We start from the raw sequence: 20,468 nt of genomic DNA, 5'->3' as shown, positions 1-20,468 counted from the left end.
AGCCCAGCGTCCCACCACCCGCATCCTGCCCACTGTGCAGCGGGCAGCCTATCCCTGTGCTGAGCCACAGCCTGCAGCCTGGATTGAGCCTTATCTATCAAGAAGAGCGGAGAGTCGTTATTTAATAATTAATCAAGACCTCTGATTCTTCGCCGCCGTCTGTGTGGCCGAGCGGAGCGGGCGAGGGAAGCGAGGGCAAGCTGGGGAGAGCTGTCTTCTCTCTAACTGCTGCTGTTATTTAAAGAAATAATGCCATTCTTTTTCATTTGTCAGCTGGCCCACAATGGCCCTTGTCACACTTTATGATTTAGGGTTTCCTTTCCTTTCCCATTAAACGCCACCTTCCCATCACCGCCTCGCGCCAGCCGTCCTCCACGCCTGGCTCACGCTTTCAGTTTCACTCTGATATTGGCCCAACTTCTTTGATGGGCTCCTCGGAGCGCTAATTGCTTCTGTTCATTTAAACCTGTTCACTAATTTGCAGTGGCCCTTTATTAAGTTGGATGCGGCCCAAATGACGCCATAAATTACGCTTGCAAGGGGAGCGGGTGGTGCGGGGGATAAATGGGCTCTTCCCTGCCCCCTCTTTCCCTGTGCCGTGCCAGGATCCAACATGATGCTTCATGGGTGCTCCCTTGGACTTCTCTGCTTCTCCCCCTTCTGAGCATTTCTGGCTGGCTGCAAGGCAGAGTCCAGCCAAGCTGGGGCAGGGATGGATCCGGTTCCTCTGCACTCCCCATAGCCATGGGAAGCCCCCTGTCCTGGTGTGCACACACACACACTGGTATGGGAGCCCTCCCTTCTCTCCTACCACCTGGTGACGTAACTCAGCTTTTCACTGGTGGTTTGATTCCTTTCCTCACCTTTTAATGACCGGGGAATTCATTAATAATTGAAATAAACACGCTCCTTTCCAAGGCTGCTGAGTTTTATTAAGGCAGGGGCAGGGATCTGACAACCCTTGGCTGCAGCCATTTCCTAAATAACTGCTAGCAGTTAAAATGCAATTATTATTATTATTATTATTATTATTTTTAATAAAAAGAGGACTTGGCTGTGCTGGGGAAAGCAGCAGGAGCAGAAGGCAGCTCCCACCCTGCTCCATTGTAGGATGCATCCTGGATGTCACAGCAACCCATGCAGCCAGTATGGGGCCATGCTGCAGGTACCAGCTCTTGCTGTTTTGTTTTGCTTGCATGTCGCTGTCTCCTTTGCCATGGTTGGATGGGGTTCTGGGCAGCCTGATATAGTGGCTGGCAACCCTGCCCATGGCAGGGAATTTGGAACAAGATGATCTTTAAGGTCTCTTCCAACCTAAGCCATTCTATGATACTATGATTGCAGGCTACTTACCTGATGTTCAGCTGGGTGAGCTTCTCCAGCTCCTGCTCCATGTGCTCCTGCAGCTCTCCGGGGCGCAGGAGGACCTGGCAGATGGGACAGATGGGAGCCTGGCTGTCAAACAATGTTGCTTTCTTTTTGCCTGTGGGGAAGGAAAAGAGGGGGAAAAGATTTAGCTCCTGTGCAGCCTCAGTCCTGGAGAAGTGTCCAAAAGCAGCGTCCCCTGCTCTGAGCCTTGTTTGGTTTGGGCACAGCTTTAGGTCAGATTTTCTCATCCCTTCTCCTCCTGAGCAGCAGGCACATAGGAAACTGGTGTAGTCTGGAATCCACAGTTTTCTTCTGGTATACCCCCATTTCTCCCCAGTTCTCATGCTCCTTGAGGCAGCTACGAGCTCTGCAGGTGGACATGAGGGCATCCCAGTGACATAGCAGGGGAAGGAAATGGCACTGAGGGATGTGGTTGGTGGGCATAGTGGTGATGGGTTGGCAGTCGGTCTAGGTGACCTTAGTGGTCTTTTCCAACCTTAATGACTTTGTGATTGTATGATTCTATGAGCAGCCCCATTTCTGGGGTTCCCCTCTGTAACCTTGGCTTCCCCCATTTCCAGAGCAGACAATGCAGCTCAGAGCCAAATGCCACAGCATTTCTCTGTTTTTAACTAATGAAGAAAAAGTGTTTAAATTCTCTGTGATGTCCCCAAAGCTGGGGGTCAGGACCCCAAAGAGCAGAGCTGTTTGCCCCCAGATGCAGGCACTGCTGTCCCCTTCCTCATCCCCAACCACCACCCTCCTCGTCTCCAGCCTCTGCCAGGTTTCCCCACTCCACAGCCAATTTCCTCCAGCTTGGAAACTTTATTACCCCCTCTGTAAGGAATATACAGAGCCTATTTAACATAAAATAAAACTCTAAAGCAAACAATGAAGTTTCAATAAATGGGGAAAGCCCAGGGGTGCCCACACCCCTCTCCCAGCTGTATTAGCAGCTCTGCTCATGAGAGGGCGTGCGGAGCCTGGCTCAGCTGAGGTGGAGGAACATGCTTTATAGCCGCCTGTTGTCATCCAACGCCGACCCTCCTGCTGGATTATTTATTTATGTATTAGACATGGATCAAATTGGTTAAATCCGAGTGAGAGGCAGTAATGCACAATAAAGCAGCCAGCGCTGGATGCGAGGGGCTACGTGCAGCGTGGCCTTCCAATCAGAAGCCAAAAGGTGCCATTTTATGGCTCCTAACGATGGCAGAGCCCAGTTAAATGAATCCCCATTAAAGGAATAGACCTTCTTGAAGTATAAAACATTGGTGTGAGCAGCTTTACTGGGGCCCTGCTGCTCTCTGTGTAAGCACCTGGCGTAGGCATTTAACGAGAGGAAGGGTGTGAGATGAGATGGAGTCACCTTGGCTCATCCTTGCCCTCCAGCAGGACATGGTACACGTGCCTGGCAGAGCCCTTTCCTTTGGCCTCCCTACAGAAGATGAGGGAAACTGAGGCACAGAGCAGAGCTCAGTACTATGCGCCTTCCCCTGCCTCTCCAGCACCTCCATCCATTGGGAGCTCCCCAGCATGCAGGCACAGGAGGAAAGCCCGATGGACCTGAGGTGCTCCTGAGGCACATCCCTTGGCTCTGCATCCCCATTGCCTGCTGGAGAAGAAAGGATGAAGCGTGATGCCGTGCAACTGGGTGCATCTCCCTCTCTTCAATAATGCCCAGAAATCACCAAACCCAAACAAGCAGCTCCCGCTGACCCTTGCGGGAAAGGTCGGCATTTCAGTAATTCCACCTTCCTGCTGGAGCTTTTCCACTTTTGTGTAGCAGGGGCCTGAAATAGCCCAGGAGCGTCCCCGACCACCTGCTATTTATAACCCCAACTTCACAGCAAAACAATGGAGCTGTCTGAGTCTCCCTCCCAAAATAAACAGGCAGCCTTTGAGTGGACGGGAAATCCTGCTGGATTCCCGCTGTGGGGTGTGCAGATGGATGGGGAAGTGGCTGCCCTCTGTCCTCTCACACTGTATCCACACTCCCTGTCCCAGCCACCACCACGGGGCCCTCCCAGCCTCTCTTGCCACCCACAGTTTGCACTGGTGGGATGGGGATGCTCTTAGAGGTTGACCTGGAGGTGTATGTAGTCTCTGGGGGTGTTTGCTGCGAGATGGTGGACAGTCCTGGAGCACAGGAGGAGCCTTGGATAGGGATGTGTACCTGGGGTCCCACCTGGGGACCTGCTGCTGGTCCATAGGAAGGACTCTTGCTGCATTCCGCAGCAGAAGAAATAAGCACTGATGGCCTTCTCTACCACCTACACAAATGATATTGCAATGGCTCTGTCAGGGAAGGACATGGCAGCTGTCACCCTGCATCTGCTCTGAAGGTGTTGTGACAGCGGGGCAAGGTCCTCTGACTCCAACAAGCGTGGGAGGCTGGGGCTCAGGCTACAGCAAGGGCTTCAAGAAGGGTAGGAGAGCTGGGCTCTGGCCATGCAGCCAAGACCCTGACACACAGCCTGCCATGCTTGTGCTTAAAGCAGAAGACAGAGGAGCCCCAGCTCCTGGCCCAAGGGCTGACAGCTGCACTTTAGCAGGCACTAGGCTAAGTGACAGTGACAGCAGAGGGGAGGGGATGGCTCCATGACAGCAGTACACCTACACAACCCATCTCAGCTCTGCCCCATGTCTCCACACTCACCCATGCTGCCCATCGCATTGCACCCAGCTCCATGCTGGTGGTGCTGGGTGGTGGGATGGCAATCTGGAGTGTTCAGGTTTCAGTCATAGGTGCAGAAATAGAGGGAGATGTGAACAGTCCAGTGTTGGGCACCCTGGTATTCAGGGACAGCCAAGGACACTGTGTTGTGCATGCAGCTGGACCAGAGGGCATCTGACCGGGGTGAGATGAAAGGTGCAGGCTCTGAGCTGCCTGCTCCAGCAGTAAGTGCTCCCCTCCCTACCCTGTGCCAAGACTGCTCCTGGGAGACCCTGAATGGCTCTTTTCAGGCTTTTCTTTTTGGCAGCTGTGTTTTTGTTTTCCTGCCCCTCTCTCCCCCCGCCGCTCTCTGGTTCCACATGTTTACCCTCCTCGTCTCTGCTGCGCTCCCCCCGCCAGCCCCCTGCTTGCCAGTGCCAGAGAGATGAAAAGGCAGAGCTGCAGCTCCTGCTGCTAGCACGGTCTCCTGGGCTCTGCGGAAATGTTGAACTCCAAGTGTTGAAACCAAATATTTCCTGCTCCTAAAGCCGAGTGCCCCATGTGCAGATGCACCCCTGCATGGAGGAATTTCTCCATGGGTTCCATCAGAGGGCATCTGTGAATGGCTCCCAGCCTCGGCAGGGGACGAACAGAACCCAGGTTGGGAGATGCTCATGGGGATGCACTCTCTGGTGAGGATATGCTTAAGGCCCTTCCCTAGGCTACCTGACTGCATCCCAGAGCATCTTCTCACTGTGCTGTTCTTCCTCATGGACAACTGAAACTTTCCTTTTCCCTGCATTGCCCCCAGGAGCGCCAGACCTGCCCTCCCAACTCCTCATTTCCCGATATCTCAGACTGTTTTCCACTTGTCTGAGTCCACAACTCTCCCTCCATTTCATCCTCCCATTTTCTCTCTCCCTCTTAACCACTCCATCATTTAACACCCATCACAGCTGGTTGATCTGAAACCCTCCTGAATAGCAATGACCCTGCGCTGGGGCCCACACACTGCTCCGGGGCCGTGCAGGAGCCAGGTGGGTGGTAATGGAAGTGCTGACACAGGCTCCTTGACAGCACCACTGCTATAATAATCCCTCCCGGCTCCCCCTCTGCTCAGCTTCCACGGCGATTATTTTCCATTCCACGATGGGCCGGCTGTTATTTGTGTACTGATAGCAGATATCTTGTGTGACAAGCTTCTTTTCCTTCCAGCTCAAAAAACAATAATTCAAAGAAAGCCCCATATTAGCTTGGAAATAGCCAAACGCCCGCTCCTCTCCAGTGAGCCCTCTTGGCATCCAACAGGGTGACAGCAAGTGGTGGTGAAGGGGAAGATGACAATGGTGGTGATGAAGGTGGAGGTGGCTTGGGTCAGCACAGAGCACCCAGGGACAGCAACAGAGTGGCTTTGGGGGGAAAAATGGTTTGATCAAATACGGAGGGAGCATGGGGAGAACTGAGCATCACTGTCCTGTCTTCTTGCCACACAGAAGTCACCTCTCTGTGCCACACCAGGTACCTGGGGTTTCTGGACAGCACAGGGCATGGGGCCATTCCTGCCATGAACCCTAAAGAGAGAGGGACAGGGGTTTGTGCAGAGGAGTTGGAGGATCACAGATGGACAGAGAGACACCATGAGCAAATGGAGTGCAGCACAGAGCCAAACACAGCCTCTGCATGGCCCCAGAGGGTCTGATCCCTGGTAAGGGGCTGGGCAGCCGAGCAGCTTAGCAAATACACCTGCTTCTCCTGAGGCTAAACAAAAATCTAAGGCGGGATCCAAGGCTGAAAAGCTTACTGAAATATTGATTTCCTTCCAAAGAAAAGAGAGGCTCTTGCAGCTGTGAGCTGGACACTGCAACACCGCACGGTGCTGCTGCCAGGCACCTGGTGGTAGCTGCTCCATGTGACACCGCAGGGACAGCCCTTAGAAGGGAGGCACGGCCCTGTCCCAGTGGGCACCGGGCTTCTGGGGGGCTCCTGGGGACATCCCCCAAATCCCAGGATCCCACCCCAAAAGCCACCTCCCCCCTGGGCGCTCCGTCCATAGACATCGTGGCTGCTCACTGCGGGATGGAGAAAGATGGATGGAGCCGGGCAATAATTTAAGAAACTGAGTGAGTCTGTACATCCAATCACTTTACAAATCAGGGGAAAAGGAGAGAGGAGGAAAGGAAGGGGGGGTGGGGGGGGTGGGAGAAGTGAAAAGGCCGCGCAGGGAAATGCATCACAATTACTGTCTCAGCTCTAATGAGGAGCCTGTCATGAGGCTGTCATCCTGCGGAAAGCCACCTACTCAGAAAGATTCAATAAAAAAGTAGCAGAGAGATAAAAAAGAGATATATTTCAGCCCTTGCTAATATTCTTTTCATTTGTCCCAGCACAAAATAAGATACTGCACTTAACCGGCTCGGTTAAAATGAAAAGCGGAGGGGGGGGCGGGAAGGGAGCAGCATTGATCAATACCACTAAAAGCCGGGAGACACGGTGATGGAGTGCAATTTTTTTGTCTGTGCTGAAGCATAGCAGAGGCCCGGGCGTGGTAATTTATGATTCACACGCATGCTGGCTAACTAGAGGCTGACAAGACAATGAATCCTCGATGAGAGGAGTACAGGCCACCTCGAGCTGGGAAGGGAGATTGTGACAGGACCCGGGAGGGTGAGAGGAAGAGGAGGGCTGGGAACGGCCCCATTACTCTGGAGATGGATGGAATGAGGGCAACATGCAGCAGCAGCAGAGGGTTGGTCCCTTCTGCACACCAGAACCCCTGATGGGTGATGCCATCCTTGGTGGCAGGCTGGTGACATCCTTCTGGCCATTTGGTACAAAGGGGCACTTGTTGTCCCACAGACACAGAGCTGGGGTGGCTGCTGGCTCAATGGGATGAGATGAAGAGGAGGTGTTCCACTGCACTGCCACAGTGTGTCTCAATAATCTGCGCTCTGCAGTGGTTCTTGGGATGGAAAGACATGGAGCAAAGAAACATCTGCTGCAGACAATAAGTGATGGTGGGAAATGGAGAAGGTGGGAGTTTTGCAGGGACATCCCAGTGTCTGGCTTGGGATGATCACAGATGATCTGAGAACTGCTGAGAACTGACTGGGGTCTACTCCATGCCCCGACTGCTTCCTATGTACCCAAAAACAGAGCACAGCCATGAGCAGGAGCACCCCTGTGTCCTCAGTGAATTTGCTGGGAGCACCCTAAGGGACAGCAGCAGCCTTTGAATGGGACCCTCACTGTTGGCAATGACAGAGGAGCCCTGGGACAGCCCCAACCTCTGCATGGTGACATGCAGCACCTAGCTCAGTTGTCCCCGCAGTACGTGCAGCTCCCATGCCCTTGGCTTGGAGGGCAGGCAGTTGGTTGGGGATAAGCTGATATACCCACAATTTGAAGGGACAACGATGGGGCAGAGCTTTTCCCTGCCTCCCACCCACTCCCTCCCCCCAGCTTGCAGCTCCTCTCCTCCCTCGGGGGTGTGTGGGGCACACATCGAAAACACAGATATTGAACTGTCAAAACTATTTCCTACAAGAAAATAGATTCATCAGCTTGCAGCACGCAGGGTCATTGCCACATTTTCCCCTCGCGCCAGCACCTGCACATGCCGGCGCATACCCAATGCCTCTTCACAGCACCGGCACTTTAGCTTGTAGCTCAGGGCCCTTAAGTGACTTTGAGAAATGGATAATCGATTATAATTCCACGGGCCTCTCTGCAGATTTATCCGGAGAATGTATAAAAGCCAGGGCTTGGGAGAAGCAGGTCCTTCTGGCCAACATGTCAATTGCCTGCACTCTCCGTGCCCAGCTCGGAAAATCGCATCCCAAGCACGACTCTGTTTAATCCATCAGTACACAATCAATGCACTCTGTAATCAACTCTTGATCACTTAATTTTACACATGTTGGCTGAATCCCTTTGTTTAATCACTAGATCAGGCCACCTTGTTGTGCAGCCCCCTCCTGGCTCAGCCCTCCCCACCAGCACCGCTGCCCTGAGCCCTCCATTCACCTTGAGGAAGAGCCTGGTGAGTGGAGAGAGGCACTGGAAGAGGTAGGATGCAAGCAGAGAGAGCAGGAAGAAAGCTCCAGAGAGAAAGAAAACGTTTTCCCTCAGTCATCCTAGAGCTTATCCTACCCACAGAAAAGACATCATCCCTGGGATTTGGAGAAGAGCCACATGTCCTGGCAGCAAGGGGATGGCACCCATTGCACGACTCCCATCCATACTGCAAGCACCCTCCCACCCCATCATTATTTTGACTGTTTGAGCAGCTGAGGTTATTATGAGCAGCGCTTCTTGATCTTTCCCTCCCAGAGGCATCCTTGGGAACATCGCTTCCATCTCACCAGGGTTCATCTTCCTTTTTATGGCAAGAGCACGACCCTGGGGTTGCAGATGCATGCGAGGCGGCTCGCTGGCGTTTTAGTGTGATTTGTGTCACCCGCCCAATGCCACCTCACCCTTGGCACTGGGGTCAGCGTCCAGGGGACGCTCATAGGTGGAGATATCTGATGGCATGACATTGAAATGCATTGAGGTTTCGCTTGCATTCATCGCACCCTGCTGTCAAATAACCCTTTCCAGGAAGAGTTTGTTGTGTTTTAACTGTGTGCTGAGAACCAGAGGGCTCAGAGATCAGGAAAACACTGTTCTGATGCCACACATTGCGCTCCCCGTACCTGATCACATCTTCCCTAATCCACAGCTCTAAAGAGGCTTTGATGCTGCCTCTAATTTGGCACGTGGAGCGGCTGCTGCTCATGCTTGCGTGCAGGAATAAATGATGGGATATGCCTGAACAAGAGGGATCTATGAGCGCAATTGCCAGGGGAGAGTGCAAATGTTGGCTTTGCACAGGAAACGTGCACCAAGCCGCGTGCTGACACTGAGAGGCCGGGTGTAGGACAAAGCCGGCGCATATGTTTAAAGAGAATTCCAGTTGCTATCCTATAGCAAATAGTCTTCAAAGAGCCCCTGGAGCTCTCGGCTTCTCAGCATGGAAAGGGGAGTTTGTACAAGATGAAACACAAATAAATAGTTTACCATATAAAAGATATCCCAGGCAAAGAGTGAGATGCAAGTTTTAGATCTCACATTAGCCAGCTGTGGTTTTATTGGTCCCTGAGTAAAAGCTGTAAATAAGATACAAACCTAACCTGCATATTGTCAAATTGCATTAAAAAAACACCCATTTAATGGCACTCGAGAGCATCAAGGGATGAAATGGTGCACAGTGCATCACAAGACAGCCCATGGAGCTCTGAGCAAAGTGTGAATACCAGAGCAGGGCAAGTGGCAGGGATCAGTGAGCAACCAGAGCATCTTCTCCTCTCTCTTCTGTGCCGAGCTGTGCCCAACCTCTGCAGCTCTCAGCTCTTCGAACCTTGACTGATGATGACAAGTGGACACCAAAACCACCCCATCTGGCTCTGGGCTCCTTGTGATGCCCAGAATTCTGTGCCCCTCCAATCAACAAGTCAATCTGTCCTCCGAGCCCTTGGCCATGGGATCAAGGTTCCATCACACTATGGCTCTACCCCACCATCACCCACGTGCCAATGCAGGTGATGGCACTGTCGCATCCCTTCTACTATTTTCAGTTGGAGGGAAGGAAATAAGGAGAGAAAAAAAAAACAACAAAAAAACACAACAAAAAAACCCCAACCTGCCAAGGACTAATTAATATTTAATTTACTGCAAAATGTACTTATTATTCCCAAGTAATTGGCCGCCTGCACAGCTGTGGCCACTAATGAATAGAGGGGGAACAAGATGTGGGGCTGGAGGCTGGGGGGAGTGCAGGGGTGGTGTTGTCTTTGATCAGACTGAACCACTGCCTTTAATGTGCATAATAAGAAAACTTAAACAGCTTTGGTGCTGGTTTTTTTTAAGATCTAAAAACGGCCATGATGCTACTAATGGATCGCGCTTAGCTTATTGCACTGTAATCGCCCTATTATCGCTGCAACTTTAACGAGGGGGAAAAAGGACTTTGGAAGATGGCATTTGCAAATAGGTTGTTGAATAACATTGCTGCTAAACGCAGGGAAAACAGGCAATCCTGCTTATTGCAATTCCTTGCATAGACTGCCAATGCCTGACTAAGGCACTCAGCATTCCCATCTCTATTGCTGCTTTTCGCTCTGTGATTGAACTATTGGCTCATTTAACTCTAAGGATGGGAAATATTTTTTTAGTTGCTAATAGAAGTGGCCCAGTGTGGATTTCAGCTCAGCTTTTCCTGCAGAGGGAGTTAATTTCAACCCAGTGCTCAGTGCTTAAGTGGGATTGAAGTGGCATGTGAGCCTTGTGCCGACCCTTCTGCATGAGGTGATATTTGCCCTGAGAGTGTCCCATCCCTGGGGAGCGGTGCTCAGAGTGAGGCTGGGAAATGGCATTTCCCACATTGCAGGGGATGGGGCTGACAGGGGGAAATGTCCCTCGGCCACAGGTGACCTACCCCCATTGGTCTCATGGTGGTCACTGTAGCCATCCCTTTTCCCCAAGATGCCTCAAGTATTCTGCTGCTCTCCCCACTCCCCAGCCCTCATTCAGAGCTCAGCAGTGGATGTTTATGATGGCCCCAACACCTCAGTCTGTGCTCCCATCCTATTTGGGTACGTGGACGGCGCGCCGGCCAGCCCAGCCTTTGGCACTGCTGTACCTCACCTCATCCAAGCCTAGAGAATTGCTGGCATGCTGCCGGCCCCTGGCTAAAGCAAACAGCCAGCCAGACGTGTCCTGGGGGCAAAGACAACACCATGCGGGGACACTGAGAGGTGAGAGCAGCCCAGGGAAGGGCCAGGAACAGAGAGCAATGGTATCTCCTCTAGAACACCCCTGAGCCTCCTCTCCCATCCTCCCCAAATAAAAACCCAGGCTAAGCCCAAGCAAAAATAAATAAATAAATAAATAAATCCAAATACGCCACCCCAGGGAATTTAAAACTCTGACCAGATAGGCACTATTGATGTAGAAATATAAACGCGGAGGTGGCTCCGTGGGCCCTAAAGCTGAGCTGCAAAGTGGATTGTTGGGTTCGATTTGTCAAACTCTGAGGCTGGCAAGTTTGGGCAGCTCTGCCGATGGTGTTTTATGGAACCTTTCAGGAACCCTCAATAAAAAATGTATTAGATTAGTAATTTGAGTCCCAAATGACCAATTTGAAATGATTGCTTTCTTATGATTTTTCTGAAAGTGCCTGTTTCGTGAGAAATTGCTTGAAAAATCAGAGGGAGTTTGTAGAGAAGACTGTAACAGCACACGCGAGGGCTGGTTGCAGTGGGTTAGGGGAACACTCATTTAACAGAGAAGGAAAAAAGCTCTATTTCTTGCTTCTTCCCTCCTTCCTTGGCTTCAGTATTACCATAAGAAGGGCTGATGGTGAAGTACTTAGAAAGGAAGGGAGGTTCGGTGCCAAAATGACCTCCCAAGGTCCCTTTCAACCTCAATTATCTCGTGGCTCCTCAACTCTCTGATCGTCTCCCTCACTGCCTTCTGGTTTCTGCACTTTGAGGGCTCTGCTCACAGCGCACATCAGCTCTCTGCCCTGCCTGCAGGCATGAAGCATGCCGTTCCTATTTATTTAAATGAAAGCCGAGATTCTTATATCACTGCTTGACTGCAGAGGCTGAAACTTTAGGAGGAAAAACCCTGAGAGCCTTGTGATAAACTTGTGAAATTTGGCAGTGCTGAGAGCAAACCACCCTGGGATATCGCTACCTGGAAGGCATTAAGGAATTACAGAGTACAGCCTAATGGGGAGCGCTCGTGTGGGCCAGGCTGCTTGGGAAAGACAAAGAGTTTGCAGAAGAATGAGTAGCAGAACCCATCAGCTTGATTACTAACCAAAAAAAAAAGCCACCAAGATGACTGAAATATCTGTACCCTGATCCTCCTTAATTGCTCCTGTTTAAACAGGCCATTCTTTAAGATGGGAAAATACAAAGTCAGTAGGGTTTGTGTAAATGGCAATTTGCAAAAAGGAAAAGGTGACATTTCTGACATGGACGCTGAACAAAAAATTAATATTTTGTCTCTTTAATAAATGGGTATTTGCAGGAGAGAATCCATTATAAAAGGAGAGCTAACGCGAGGTTCTTGAAGCCGTTTCCATCAGTTGCTATAAGATTTATATGTAAATATGTTAATGGCACTATTAATAATTTAATGGGGGCATGGCAAGCTGTGTTTACATAATAAATATGATTAAGTGTTTCCCTCGAATGAAGTTGCAGGAGTGTCACGCTACCCCAGGTTATTACCAACGAGGCTTTGCCATGCTCACCCCAGCACCGGCAGGAAGCACAATGCTGCTCTCCCATCGTTGTGCCAAAAAGCTCCTGCTGTTGCTGCAGAGATTTGCTGACGTGCACGGGTGATGCTTCCCCCAATTTTATCTCTTACAAGGGCGGATGAACGCCCTCCACTTGAATGAAATCGTTCAAGATTTACTTGAGTGTAATTGAGAATAAAATCTGGTTGGAGATAATTAAGTTGCTGAATATGCTTACTGCTCCTTAAATCCACTGCTCACGGAGCAGGACTGGGAGAATATACAGTTGGTGGGAACAGAGCAATTTATGGGTGAGGCAGGCGGGCTGCTCCACTGGGCACCAAGACCCCATGGCATGCTCCTGCTTGGCTTTGCCCACCCGGGGCTGTGAGATCCTGCCCACACCTGAGCACCTCTTTATCCCCAGACATCTGGAGAGCTGGAGGGAGCTATGGGGAAGAAAAACCCATGGACTTCATAGAGTTGGTGATAAAACCTCCCAGGGCTGTGGTGCGCTGGTTGGCACCCCTTTGTCTTTCCCTGTCTCCAAACTGTCTTGCCTACTGACAGCAAAAGCCTCTAGAGTGGGATGGAAGGGGTTAAATTAACTGCAGTGCAAGGCCAATCGCACTGAGGTGTCAAACTATAATTTTATATTAGGGCCTGTAATAGTTACTAGAGTTTTACTACAATAACTACATGTCCAAGCAGAGTTTAATGAGAAAATCTATAGTTTTGCTATGGTATTTTCTCTTAGTTTGCATAATTCCCTGAATGCAACCCAGTAAAGCTTTTGACCCGAGATAATAAAAAGGTGATAAAAATGGGCTGTAAAACCCAGCATATACATACACATATATATATATTAAACAGCCACCACAAAATTATGAGTAATTTCCACAAGATGAGATGAAACAAAAAACCTCATTGGACACTCCACCCCACGCAGTGCAGATGGCATCCATGTGGGTGCCTATTATGGCAACAGAGCCTTCCCCATGGAAGATATGGGGCTGAGACCCCAAGGTCCTGCTCCTGTGTTCTGACCATGGTTAATCCAAGACCCGTGAGGTGGGCTCTGGGGCAAGGACACAGTTCTATGCATGCAGGGAAGGAGAAGACTCCTTAGTTGCAAGGCATGAGGGAAGAACACATCAAATCACCCCTCCCTCTCCGCATTTCCTTCTCCACCCTGCAGCTGCTCACAAGGATGTTTGGACTGTAAATGCAGCAGTAACTTTCAGTATAAAACTCAGCCTCTTCTCTTTGCTTGAGCCATCCAGGAGGGCACAGTGCGGTGCTTGGGGCTGAACGTTAAGGCATTTCCATGACTACCGATGAGAACTGTGGGTGTGTTGCACTTGGATGGATCTTCCCTAGACACACTGCTATGTGCCCTTGCTCACTGTGGTTGGTCCAGATGACCTTGAATGGTCACTTCCAACTGAAACCATTCTATGATTCTGTTCATTCTGTGATTCTATCCATTCTGTGATTCTCTGGCTTTCAGGTGAGGAGGAAAGGCTTCTCACGAAGCCACAATCCCAAGCAGCCAAGCAATGCTGGGACACCATTGAGAGTATCAAGTATGCATGGAGATTTTGGTGTACAACAGCATCCTCACCTGGAGCTGAGGCCCAGGGTAAGCCAGGCACAGGGCATGGTCCCATGGTTCCCCCGTCCCCCTGGTGAGCTCCCAGCTTTCTGTCACCCTGCCAGCTCCAGGCTGTCCCTCTCCCGTTCCCCCATCAATCACCCACAACGGGGATGATGTGTTAATGTTTTTCCTATAGACAGACACATTATGTTTCCACACTGCCTCTGCACACACCGTGTTTACGCCCCTTCTCCCTCCGGGGAGTAAATCAAGCAAATTGATGCGAGCCATGATTAATTGTGTATCTCGGACCAATCTTTTACCGAGTCCCTCACATGGGCAGGTTGGTCCCCCCCTCTCCCTCCCCAACAAACCAGGGAAAAGAGCCCTGTGCTCGGCTCGCTCCCTCTCGCGCAGTTTGACGGATAGACCCTGCCCGGGACGCGGCGAGATAAATTTGAAAGGCCTGCGCCGGGCTGTCAGCGTTAAAGATGATGAATGTGGGAGGTGAGGCGGGAGGGACCCGCCGAGCTCAGCGTAATGGATAGGGCTCCTCGGGAATGGATGCTCGCCCGGCGATTCCGCGTTAATCTCAGGGCTCCGCCGAGGTGCTGCCGACTGATAACAAGGAAATAGGAATGACAACAATTTTTAGCCGAGAGATTCTTCACAAAAATGCCAGCCCGCTGGAGGTCTGACAGGCCCTGATTGAACAGGAGTGGGGCGGGGGGGCCGCCAGCACCTCTCTGCTAACATGCAAAAGATGGATCATTTCATTCCCCTGCCTGACCATCTACATTTATTATCATTTCCCTTAATTCTGCCTCGCTTAGATACCTGTCAGCGCCACTTCCCTCCCCAGGGCCGGCTGACGGGTGTGGGATGCAAGGCAACAGTGGGTGTAGGAGGCCACCAGCCTGGGCGGACAGACAGGCAGATGGCTGGGACAGACTGCCACCAGCATGGCATGGCAATGGAGGTTGAGGCAGCCATGAGATGGAGGGAATCTGGAGCTGTTCTCAGCACCAAACCAGCATGGCCTCAAGACCGCTTGTATGTGTCCCCAGCCCCCCCGTCCCATCCCACAGCCCCTCTGCCCCTTCCTGCTGCAGACAGCGCTGTTCCCTAATGACCCCGATCATACAACTATTTGCTGGCCACACATAAACGCTTTCACTCCACCCCCTCCTCACCCCTGACTGCCATCACCGTATTAAAAAGCAACCCGCTGCTGGGAATACATTAGTGACTCGCAGCAGATCCTTCTTTGCAAGGATAATTACAAAAAATAGAGGGACAATAACTATTAATATTTTATTGCAGTATTTAATGAGCTAAAGCAAATCGCCTTGCACTCCACTGGAACGACATGCTTTGTCATTCTTACGTTCCTTCCATCATTCTCCCTGGCTCCCCATCTGAGGAGCCCTCCCTGCTTTACACGTCCTGCTCACTCATTGCAATTTATATTTCTTTTAAGCTGCCTTTCTCCAGCTTGAAAACGACCTTGCTGGGTCCTGTCCCAGAGCTGTGCTGTTGAAATGAGTCCTGTGGAAGGATCGAGCCTTCCTCCTAGTAGAGCCGCTGCTCACCTTAGCTCTTTGCTGTCTCCACGCAGGGAAGCTGAGGCTTTCTTCCCTCAGGCAGACATCGATGTATCAACATCTGCTTTGTATTTCCCTAAATTACTCACTTCCTGCTTTTTGATTCATTCTGATAAGGGGGAAATGCCATGCAGGTAGTCTTCTACACATCTGAACTCACGGTGGTGACAGGTAGATAGTCAGACCTGATGATCTTAGTGGCTTTTCCCAACTATAATGATTCCATGATTCTATGAATTTTGGATCATTTCACCTCTTGTCATGTTCAGACATCTTTCCCTATCCAATGCAGCACGGTGCCATAGAACCAGAGGGCACCATGCAAAGGCTTGCAGAGCTGTGCCTCCCTCGGCATGAGCAGTGGGTGTTGCAGATGTGCACCCAGTTGGGCTTGGCTGCACACATGCTGGAGTCAGTCAGTCTTCAAGAATGCAAGTGGCCTTTAAAGAATCCAACCCAAACAGGCTCAAAATGAGATGATTTCATCTTAAAAGGATATTGTGAGGTAAAATAAAAGTTGAAGATATTACTGGCATGGCGACCTTTACCCATGAAAGCAAGAGTAACAATATCTTACTCTGAGAAATCCTAAAAATATCACAGGGATACACCCTTACGTGAAAGTAGATATGTAATGCTCACATTAAACAGGAGCATCTACCCACACCACCCACAGCTGGCTCAGAATGAGCATTAAAAGGGGGATGGAGTCGAGCAGCATCACCATCAAAAGGGAGCAAAACACAGGAACTAGAAGCATCACTGCCAACTCTGTGCTGAAACCACACCAGTGGGTCTCCATCATGTCAACAGCATCCAAAAACTAGGGGCCAGGAGGGCTCAGGCTGCTTTCTGCCTCCTTATGCCCCAGGGCAGGGATGTGGGATGCAGGCAGCAGCGTCCTCATGCTTCAGGAATAAATAACGCTGCCCCAGCCTTCTCGCACCGAGAGGAGATTTAATGTGCTGACAGCCCGCATTTTTTACCTTTAGTCAATACAAGAAAGGCCCCAAGACTATGATTCCCAACATCTGGATTCCATCAATATGTGATCTGTCATGATGTATCGGCATCCCCCCCTCTCTCCAGATTGAGCAATGCGGCTGGTTTTATTAATACGTCAAATACATTATCCGTGTAATACACTTGTCTGCCTCTGCCCTCCCGCTGCTCCCGCACAGCAGATTTGAATGTATGATGAATCAGTTTGCATTACACGTCTGTACGTCATAATTTGTCAGGATTAATAGAACTATGTGGGTGGGGGGGGGGGAGCCGGAGGGAGCGCGTCATGTGTGTTTAGTGCGGAGATGTCTGTATCACTTATTTATCTCTGCTCAGGCCTCTTGGTTCCCGGAAAACAGCAAGCACAGCACGTCTGGGAATTGCTGGGCAGCCTGGACCATTGTCACACATAGCCTTGCCAAGGGTGGCTGCAGGGATACGGGGAAGGATGCGGTGTTGGGATGCAGTACTGGGATGCCGTTCTTGGGATTTGATACTGGGATGCACTAGTGGGATGCAATAGCAGTAAATGGAACAGGCTGCCCAGGGAGGTGGTGGGGTCACCACCCCTGAAGGTATTCAAGAACTAAGGAGGTGTGGCACTGAGGGACGTGGTCAGTGGGCACGGTGGGGATGAGCTGGGGTTGGACTGGGTGAGTTTAGAGATCTTTTCCAATCTTCATGATTCTATGACTGGGGATGCTCTGGCACCTCTGAACTTCCCCATCCCCCATGGATGGGTCCCTGCCTGCTGTGTCCAGCACCACAACAGACACAGGGTTTCCTCCCGGCTTTGCTGGAGCACTGGTACCCCACTCTGAAGCAAAGCTCTTTGCCTCAGCTTTCCTGCATGTATCACTGACCTGTGCCCTCAGTGCCAACCCCATGCATGATGTGTAGAAAGCCATCTATTTGCTTTTTGCAAATGGACTAATGTGCTGATGGGGAGGAGATGCAGGGATCTGTTTGTGACCATGACTGTACACAGAGGCATTGATGCCAGGAAAAGACCAGAGCCATGCTCCTATCCCAAAACTGGGTGCTTATCAGATCCTTGTGGCCACTTGCCCTCAGCACACAGAGATTCGTTTGCATCTCTGCAGCTGGACTTTGCTTTGCTTCTGTAAAACACCCATCCCAGTTATAAATGTTATTTACAGTACATTACAAAGGATTTAGTGGGACCCATAAAGACCATAGAACAGAGTGAATCACGCCGCTGCTCTCCAGCAACTCCTGCACACCGGTTCCACCCCCTGCCTCCCACCTGTGTCCAGAGCCATGGGGCACAGCCTAGTACCACTGCCATAAGGGAGATGGGAAAAGCAGCCTGCAGCAGGCATGCAGCATCCTCATTGCGCTGCCCATGGATCACCCCATATGGGCTGGAGTGAAGATCAGTGACATTCACAGTGCTGTCATTGCTTGGCTTGCAACAAAGCCCATCCGCATGGGTGCCACTGTCCCTAAGCAGGGATGCAGCAGGTCCATCCCCTGCTGCCCCAGAGGACATGACATCACAGTCCCTTAATGGGCAGCAGCCCCGGTGCTTTCATAACAGCTCCTAGAAACAATTGTACATTTACAACCAAGCGAGCGCACTTGGCACGCTGAGCCCGTTCCCCTTCCAAGGCTTAATTTGATTTTGACATATTGGCTTGAGATTAAAGGGCTCTCGTAAAAAAAAAAAAAAAAAAAAAAAAAAAAGAGAGAGAGAGAGAGAGAGAAAGAAAAAAAAACTAAAAAAAAACCCACCCCAACACACACACGCATCCAGCCCCCCCACTGCCCCTTTTTCAGGGCTCAAGCAAAAGTGCTAACATTGTAATATTTTAAGTAGAGAAAATCCAAGTGTGCTTTACCCCCCGCTGGCTCTTATGCTGGGCTTATAAAAATTAAGTGGAAACCTACACAGCTGTAGGCTATAAATCCTTTGTCGCTAAGGAAGCCAGGCCTGGTACCTGCCTTCAAAAAGAAAAAGTGAAAGGCAAAGCCCTAAAGTGAGGGATGTGAGGGGCTGTTGGGTGGGAGCAGCCACCACACATTGGGGATGTCCCCAATGGCGATCCAAAGCCAGCCATGCAGTGGGGACAGTGCCCAGCAGGGAGGGGATGGGAAGGGGCTGGAGCATGGGAGAGCACAGCCAGGCAGTAAGAGCCCTTTCGGCTGAAGATCAATTAGCATCAATTACTGACTTCATTTAATTGTCGTAGAAGATGAATTTGTCATTTTTAGTCTGGAATTAATGGGAGACCTTCAACTTTCCCTTGGCAGCCCCAGCAGGTCACTGCGTATTTTTCCTCCTTTTGCAGCTGAGGGGATGACTGTCCATGTCCATCTGTCCCTGTTCATTTGCCCATGTCCATCTGTCCATCCCACATCCAGCCCCATTGTTTTCTTTCTCATTTTCCCTCCCACTTCCCACTTTTTCTCTCTTTTCCTCTTTTCAGCCAGAAATTAATTTTGCAGCCGAGGGCCGCCAAGTGTTTACATTTTCCCCAGCAAACAGGCGACAGTAAACAATGAATGCTCGCAGATGAAATTGAATTTATAACTGCATTATGGGGCCAGATAACACCCTAAAATAATACAACGATAAGGAAATTCGATTTGATTGCTGCCGTGAATCGGCTCAGGCCTATCTGCAGCCGGGGCCTCCCGTAATAATTTTAAATTGGGTTTGTAAACCTTATTTGTCCTTAAATATTTCTGCCATTTTTCATTGCTGGGGATGGATCTGTAGGCGTGAGGCGACGCAGGTCCCGGAGAGCTGAACAGGCGCTGGGGCCAGCGGTGACAGCCGCTCATCCTATCCATCACCACGTCGACAGGCAGGGAGGAATCTTGGGCAGAAATTGAGTTTGTCTCACAGGGGACAATTGAACAAATTAATAGACCATTAGCCAAGCGGTGACCTGAGAAATGAGGGTGCTGGGCTCCCTCCAGGTTTGGAAGGGCTACAGAGGAAGGAGGTGATGGGAATCCCGTGGCCCCAGCAGTTGGCCCATCATGGGTTAGGAGATGTGGCACACGGGTGGCTGTGCTCTATGTCCTTCACAGCTTGGCAAGGGGTAACCCAAAAAGGGCAGTGGGTTTGTGGCATGCAGAGAGCACAGTGGTAGGGAGGAGGGATGCTGAGTTTTAGGAGCAAAGTTTTAGGTTTGAGTTTTAGGTGCAAAGGTGATCTCTGAAGATATTTCATAAAACAACCCAAGTTGGAGGGGACTCCCAGTGCGATGGGCTCCTTTCCACAATGCAGGATGTTCATTGATAAAGGGCTGGGCAGCCCCCCTACCCCAGTGGGGACAATCCCATAGGGGATGCAGTCCTCTGCCTCTAAGGAGCAGCCAGATGCCCCCCTGCATCCCTTCTGAGTAACCTCCCTGAGTCCCACCTGGATCATCACCATTCATTATCTAAATGACTGTATTAAGTCCCCTGCCAAGGCACTGAAGCATGGTCTGTGACAGAGATTAAAACCAGAATAAAACACCAACACAATAGTTTTGAAGCAAAAAAAAAACCCCAAAACAACCCAACTCCACCATATATGTGCAGAACTATGCAGGCCATGGCAACAATGCAGAATTCCTCAAGGCCCCAACCCAAATCAGACAATCATTAAGATTGGAAAGATCACTAAAATCATCTAGTCCAACCATCAGCCTATACCTGTGACTACTCTAGACCATGTTCCTCAATGCCACATCTCCACAGTGCTTGAACACCTTCAGGGATGCAAGTGGCAGCATTTGGTGGTGACAGGACACAGCCAGCATCCCAAACACCAACACTACCATTTCCCAAAGGATTATTTAAGCCCAGGGAATGAAATGCATGAAGAGGGAGCTCAGGGTTTCCTTTGTCTCCTCCAGAGATAATCAGGTGCAGATAGGATGGATATTCTGTACAAACATCCACTCGCTTCCACTCACCGGTTAAATTTTT

The 20,468-nt window shown here is 50.5% G+C and overlaps 1 protein-coding gene across 13 annotated transcripts in view; it reads right to left on the bottom strand.

Annotated features, from left to right (window-relative positions):
- The window catches only part of RNF220 (ring finger protein 220), a 157,610-nt gene that overhangs the window by 65,962 nt on the left and 71,180 nt on the right, over positions 1 to 20,468 (bottom strand). For all 13 annotated transcript variants that reach the window (XR_014932806.1, XR_014932807.1, XM_015870371.3 and 10 more), the window contains one exon: positions 1,354 to 1,483. Coding sequence is in view for 11 of the 13 variants with exons in the window: in XM_015870371.3 (XP_015725857.1) it covers positions 1,354 to 1,483 (130 nt within the window). In the remaining 2 variants the exon portion in view is untranslated. The remainder of the gene's footprint in view (positions 1 to 1,353; positions 1,484 to 20,468) is intronic.

Source organism: Coturnix japonica, chromosome 11, assembly GCF_054131305.1.
Source record: "Coturnix japonica strain WE chromosome 11, WE-NBRP24, whole genome shotgun sequence".
NCBI lineage: Eukaryota > Metazoa > Chordata > Aves > Galliformes > Phasianidae > Coturnix > Coturnix japonica.
Note: the sequence above shows the minus strand (reverse complement) of the source record. Positions and strands in the feature narration are given on the sequence as shown.